Genomic DNA, 7263 nt, shown 5'->3' on the forward strand with positions numbered 1-7263 from the left:
TCCTGAGTAGCTGGGATTACAGGCATGCACCACCATGCCCAGCTAATTTTTTGTATTTTTAGTAGAGACGGGGTTTCACCATGTTGACCAGGATGGTCTCGATCTCTTGACTTCGTGATCCACCCGCCTCGGCCTCCCAAAGTGCTGGGATTACAGGCTTGAGCCACCGCGCCCGGCCTTCCTGTGTCCTTCTTACCAAGAATGACTCTTCATTATTTTTAGTACATTATAGAATTAAATTTTTAAAAACAACACACAGACTGCAAGTTGCACCGGTCAGCAAATGACTGAAAAACTTCATACTCAATTATACGGTAATTTTGAAAATGACTTTTCAAAGAATTAAATGTGAATCATGAAGTCGTATCGTCACTGAATTACAAAAGCCAAAAGCTTTTTCATCTATCTTAGATTCACTGTGATAGAATGCAAACTGGCCACAAATTATTCCCTCTTCCAACAGTCCCACCACCATTAGCAATAGGACTTAGTTACTTCTACTAAGAGGTAACTAAGAGGTCAAGTTTCTTTGCCAACTGACTGAATTTGTACCAGCTCCTAACTTGCTTTGGCTGATGAAACAGCAGCAAACATGATGCAAGTTGAGACTTGAAAAATGTCTTACTTTGGGGCTTGTCCTTCTGCTCCTATTAGAACTCCACAATCATTACGCGAACAAGCACCTGAGAAACCACGTGGAGTGAGACCACAGTCATTTCAGCTGAGGCCTTCGTGAAGCAGCCAGTCCCCACCAATCTTAACAGCTGACAGAGGCATAAGTGAATTTAGCCAAGATCAGCTGCTCCTAGTGCAAAGAACGACCCACCCAGCTGAGCCTAGCCTAAATTGCCATCCAGCAGAATAATGAGCTAAATAGATGGGGTTGTGTCAAGCCACTAAGTTGGGCGTGATAGCTGATAGATCAATAGGTAACTGACATACTCAGGTATAGCTTTTTACTCTTTACAGAATATTTATCATTAAACAACTGAAGTATATGTGAGCACCACCATGTCAGCATTTGTACACTAACCATTATTCTATAGGCTGGCCTCTTCTACAGAGTCGTCTTCTAACTACTGCTATGGGATAGGAATAGCCAAGAGGATATTTTACAGAGAAAAGGTAAAAATGAACATGGACTCTTAACAATTTACATAAACATTTAAAGTCCACAACCTGATCACATACTGTGTATTTCCTATTTAACTTTACTAGACAAAGTAACTTTAGGATTCCTTAACATGCAAAGGTTAGTGATTATAAAAAATGACCACATTCTCTTTAATCTAGCAACTTACTAGGGTAAAATATAGCACAAGAAAACTTTAGCTCTCCAAAATCCTACCTTTCCAGAAATAATTAGTTCCCCACAAAAATGACCACTTAAATAAATAAATGGAGTGTCTCTCAGGACATAGTAACAATATTGCCAAAAGAGGCTGCAGATGATTAACTGTTTAACATGTCATCATTTGGTTGACTTGCATCACAACAGGAAAACAGGGCTGACAGGCCAATAATATATGAGACAAATCTTTTCAAGAAAAAGTTAAGCAGCACAGTATTGTATAATAATTTTGCTGGGCTTTGTCTCTGGTTCCTAGAAGAGAGTCTCCAAACCCTTGGGATTTTCCAAGTGGTAAGAATGTCTTCATTACTCATGGTGGATCCCTTGGACCACACCTGAGTTTATGTTAACGGAACAACTCACAGTGGGCCCTGAGATACCATCAGGAAAGGAGCTAGCCAAGCTGGAAAAATGAACCACGTGATTTAAAGATTTGGGCTTTGTGCTACCAGTGGGAAGGGGCAGGGGGGCCTTCAATTGAAGTAACATGATCGACTTCAACTATGTGACCAGTGATTCAAACAATCATGCCTACTCATGAAAGCTTTGGATACCCAAACCTCAAGTGTGCTCACGCACTGGTGATACACATTGATGTGGCAAGAGGGCAAGGCGTCTTTAGGACATGGAAGCATGTGGGATGCCCTGGACCTCGCATCACCCTATATACATCCTTTCATTTGGCCGGTCCTGATTTGTATCTTTTATAACAAAACTGTAATGCTACATATAGTGCTTTTCTCAGTTCTATGAGTCCTTCTAGTGAATTATCAGACCTGAGAGGACAGTGGGAATTTGTAGCCAGCAGTTGGAAATGCAGGCTGCCTACAAACCCATACAGAACTTGTGGCTAGTGTCTCTGGTGAGGGGTGTTGTATAGATCCTTCACCTGTGGAATTTGACTATACTCCAAGTCGTGTCAGAACTAACTGTGCTGCATTTAGTAAAAGCAATTAAATACCAATGACATTTAAAAAGCAGAGAGAAGGCAGAGTACAGTGGCTCATGCCTGTAATCACAACACTATGGGAGACTGAGGTGGGAAGACAGCTTTAGCCCAAGAGTTTGAGATGAGCCTGGGCAATACAGTGAGATCCAGTCTCTATTTAAAAAAATAAAATAAAATTTAATTTTTTAAAAAAGCAGAGAAAAAACAAGGTTAATATACAGCAGAAGTGGTAGTCAGAGTTAGGAATAATCCCAGTAGTACTCATCCATGGAATGAAAAACGAAAGGAAAAAAACAGCAAAGGCAAAAGAGAAAAGTAGAGATGAAAGTGGAAAAACTGGAAGACAACAGAAATGAGGTTGGGGGATCAGGATGGCATCCAACGTGGATGCTTAGTAGTCTGGGGAGTTATTCATTCACTCAGCTACCATCTGTGAATTATCTGCTACAAGTAAGGCACTGTACTAGGTACTAAAAATACGTAGTGAATAAGAAAAACATAGCCTTATTCTCATGAAGCTTACGTTTTAGAGAGGAAGAAAATATTGAGTTACACCATTAAGTATGTAATTGTTATGGTGAAACATGCTATAAAGGATAAATATATAGTTGAATATGGGCTTAATATGCAGATCAATAATAGTCTATAGTCCTAAAACCTACAGACCTTCATCTCTATTTACAAATATATTGAATACAATTATTATAGATGTTAGCATGGAGGTACAGAATAATGTACATTTTAAAGTGGTTTCATCAATAACAAAAACTTTGGATTAAATCCTTATCTTCCACTAAAAATAAAACATTCCTGGTAGGTACCTGATACTTAAATATTTATCATATTTGTTTCTCAAATTCAGGTTCTCCTTAATATACCCAAATTTTAAAGTCATACACTTCTTTTAAACTAACAAGAATATTTCTGAGAATGCAAACAAACAAACATAACCCTCAAATCACCAGACGTGAACCCTGACTTTGGGCAAAAAGACTCCAGATACATATTTCATCAAGATGCAGAGGGCAATTTCAATTTCTACTAAATATTACTAATGATCACAGTTTCAAAATTTTTAGAAAAGATGTATTAATTTTAAAGGTGTTTATTTTTAACATAAAATTTCCTAAAATAGTCAATTTCCCAAACAACAGTCAATTAGACACTAGAATTTCTTACCTGTAGCCATCTAACTGTACCAGAAACCGTACAATATCATGGTGAGCTTTCAGTACAAGCAACTCAGTGTAGGGGTTCTGGGTTTGTTCTTCACCTATTGTCTGTAAAGGAGATTTCTTGTATTGGGAGGAAAAAAAAAAAGCAAAAAACGAGAGACAAAAAAAGAGATAAAATGATTTGTAAGATCATGTTGGATTGTAACCGCATGGTATACATCTAAGAACACAAGATTTTAAAAGCTTTAAGATACCATGTTCCTATACTAAGTATTACTTCTTCTAATATCAACTAAACAACTGCCAATTCCACATAAAACACTTCCCTTGGTAAGTCTTCCTTTTACATTTTTATAAGCTCTTTAGAAAAGGAGTTCATTGTATTGACCATTTCTTGGATATTTAAGCTTTATTTTGTATTTTTAGATCTGCTAAGGGCCCCCCTCTAAAAAAAACAAAAACAAAAAATAGAACACTCTCTTACCACAAATTCATATCACAAATTTCAGTATTTTCAAATCACAATAAGTTTACAAAAAGGGTGAATTTTATTTTATGTAAATTGTATCCTATTAAACCCGACTTTAAAAAAATCTGGTGTTGAGAACAATAAAGCTCTATGTTTTTTTTCTAAAAAAAAAAAAAAAAAAAAAAAAAAAAAATTAATGGGCCAATCCAACTCAACATTTTAGAATGCGTGTTTCTCTCTCAGTTAAAATGTGACAGAAACAAAACTGCAAATCAAAGACTTACAACAGTGCCTCATCCATTACAAGCACTCAATACATGTTTGCTAAGTGAATAAAGGAAGGCATGAAATCATTTAGACTCAATGAATTCAATAAACTTAAGTCTGGATTTCTCAAACTTGATGCTGACATTTTGGGCCAGATAATTCTTTTTTTTTTTTTTAAAGACAGAGTCTTGCCCTGTCACCCAGGCTGAAGTGCAATAATTCTATCTCAGCTCACTGCAATCTCTGCCTCTCCCTGCCTCAGCTTCCTGAGTAGCTGGGACTGCGCCACCATGCCCAGCTAATTTTTGTATTTTTACTAGAGACGGGGTTTCATCATATTGGCCAGGCTGGTCTTGAACTCCCGACCTCAAGTGATCTGCCTGCCTCAGCCTCCCAAAGTGCTGAGACTACATGTGTAAGCCATGACGCCCAGCCCAGGTAATTCTTTGTTGTTGAGGGCTGTCCTGTGCATTGCAGAATATTTAGCAGCATCCCTGGTCTATACACATTAGATGCCAATACAGCTGACCCTCTGCAAGGTATGACAATCAAAAATGTCTCCAGACACTGCCAAGTGTCTCCTGCGGGGCAAAATCACCCCATTTGAGAGCCACTGCTTAAGGAGAAGCCTGCATACAAAGTTCTTGCATAAATTAGGGAAAATCATAGGTTCTAATAATGTACAATTTCACAGCAGTTATACAACTGAAGTATCTTTACATGAAAAAATATATAAATTTAAAACATGTATAAATGTTTTACAAAACAAATCCACCACAAAGCAGTAATATTGTATTATTCTGCCTTCCTTCCAGGAGAGGTTCTAGTGAGAAATTTGAAAACTGTATAAACTGCTTCCCTTCCAATGAAAACTTGCCAGGGATGGGAGAACTGGTTAATCAAATTACATGACTAACCAAAGAACCAGGTTAAAATAGATTATCCAAATTGTCATATATACCACATATGGCTATTCAGTAATCCATAATTCTTCCACATTCTCAAGGATTTAGGATTGATCTGAAATAAGAAACTTTAAAAACAGACAATACCCTCAACTGCAAAGACATGAGGAAGTTAAAACTGAGAAGACTGACTACACTCAACAATCCAATTTCTTACTTTTAACAATCAAAACAAATACTTATGAGAAATAAAATGGAATTCACAAATTCTGTTCTTATGTGGCACAGGAAATAAATTCCAGACCTCAATATTTTCAAGATTGGAAAAATTATTTTATTCACATTTCAAATGTAAAATCTCATTACACACGGTCTATTCAATTATTCGGGCCCATGAAGAAAGTGTGACTATGAAACCAATAGCAGTTCATTAGAAAATCATGTTCTTGACCTTGAAGCAAATTATTACTTTTTAAAAATAATTATAACCTTTTTCGGTTCTTGGATAAGTAAATTACTTTTAAATTCCCTGAGCAAGTATCAGGTGATGCTAGGAAGAAGCACCAATTCAAATAAACGAAAAGTGGAAAGCTGAGGTCAAAACTCGTTCGTTTCTAGCTAAATCGAATACTTTTTCAGCGGAAATGAAGATGGTTTCGATAGCCAGAAGCCGTAAGTTGTCACAGGTCCCAACAGGGCTGCTGACCAGCTGAGCGTCCCAGAGCCAGGGTCTCAGGATTCGACCAGCCGTGGCACTGGGCGGGGGGTCTGCAGCTACAGGGTGCGCAGGGGGGCCCGCGGGGTCCGAGGAGCTCTGGCCTGCCCGCCTTCGGCCCCCGCCGGCCCGAGGACAGCGCAGTGCGCAAGCTCAGCAGCCAGGCCCGCCTCCGCCCGGGTCCCCGCGGTCGGAACCCAGGGAGGCCGAACAAAAACGAAGCCGTCCCTCGGACAAACTTGGCCTCCGCGGGCGCTCAGCAGGCCCGCCCGGGGTTTACCTCGGCCAGTCCCTGCGGTTCTCGGCCTCCCCCGATCAGCCATCGCAACATCCAGGCAGCGCCGGCGTCTCTCTCGGTCTACCCCGAGTCCGCCCTGGGATCGGCCTCCTCCTTCCTCCCCCGCTGCAGCGCAACAGAGACGCTAATACTTCCCGCCCAAGAGTTGCTCAGGGGCCGGAGGAATGCAGACCACAATGGAGGGAGGAGGAGATTTGTCCCCAGAGCGCTCCCGTATCCAGCCACCGAGGCTTAGTTTGGGCAGTTGCTTGGGGAGCGGAGGCCTAAGGCGAAGGCGGCTCCGGCGATTCCGGGGCGCGCGCTGCTCCTAGTGAGCACGCGCGGGGGCGCCGCCAGGTAGGTGCAGGAAGCTTGGGTAGCTAGAGCGGCCCCTGGTGGAAGCGCGCGGAGCAACAACCCGAGCCCTGCGAGCAAGTGCGCGCCAAGAGTCAGTCCCCTCCCTGTGACTTGGCTTTAGTATCCTGCACTTCCTGTGGGGCCAGGAAACCTCCCCCGCTTTCCCAAGAGTTGGCTCAAGAAGGTGTATTGTAGTAGGCTTCTGCATCCGGACTAATCCAGTGGCTCATGTATACAGCAGAATCAGTCTGGCCGGCATTTATTGTGTGCTATAGTACAGTTACTGTGCTAAGGCTTTACATAAATCCTTATGGTAAACCTGTATCTCCTACTTTACAAATCAATAAACTGAAGCTCTGACGGACTAGGTAATTTTGTCTAAAGATAACAGCTAGGAAGTGGCTGCATTGGTAGTGTTCTTGACTGTATGCTGTACTAACATAGAATCTCCCTAAAGAATAGAACGCAGTTTATATAGCTTTTTTTAACTACTAAATTTTCTTAGTCAAAGGGCTGTGGTTCTCTATGCTGACTGGATATCAGAATTACCTGGGTAACTTTTGAAAATGTAGATTCCTGCCTTCCACCTAATACTCATTAAAGTAATCTTTGTGGTTGGAACGTAGCAATCTGGGTTTCGAGAAGTTTCCTCAGGTGATTCTGATGAGTAGCAAGGTCTGAAAATCACTGGTCTAGGAACTACTTATACATATCAAGTTTGCAAAAGTATAAACATATATATTTGCATATGTATTTGTTAGGTTCAAATAATCCTCCTAGCAGTAAATTGTTATAGGG

The 7263-nt window shown here is 40.6% G+C and overlaps 1 protein-coding gene across 2 annotated transcripts in view; it reads right to left on the reverse strand.

Moving 5' to 3' along the window:
- The window catches only part of WDR41 (WD repeat domain 41), a 55850-nt gene extending 49327 nt beyond the window's left edge, over nt 1-6523 (reverse strand). Inside the window, exons 1-2 of one of the 2 annotated variants that reach the window (XM_017527692.2) lie at nt 6112-6523; nt 3480-3595 (exon numbers count right to left, since the gene is read on the reverse strand). In XM_017527692.2, coding sequence (XP_017383181.1) covers nt 3480-3595; nt 6112-6162 — 167 coding nt within the window. In that variant the 5' untranslated portion in view covers nt 6163-6523. The remainder of the gene's footprint in view (nt 1-3479; nt 3596-6111) is intronic. The other variant, XM_017527694.2, reaches the window with a different exon arrangement.
- Between the last annotated feature and the right edge of the window lie 740 nt (nt 6524-7263).

Source organism: Cebus imitator, unplaced genomic scaffold (genome assembly GCF_001604975.1).
Source record: "Cebus imitator isolate Cc_AM_T3 unplaced genomic scaffold, Cebus_imitator-1.0 Scaffold50, whole genome shotgun sequence".
Lineage (NCBI taxonomy): Eukaryota > Metazoa > Chordata > Mammalia > Primates > Cebidae > Cebus > Cebus imitator.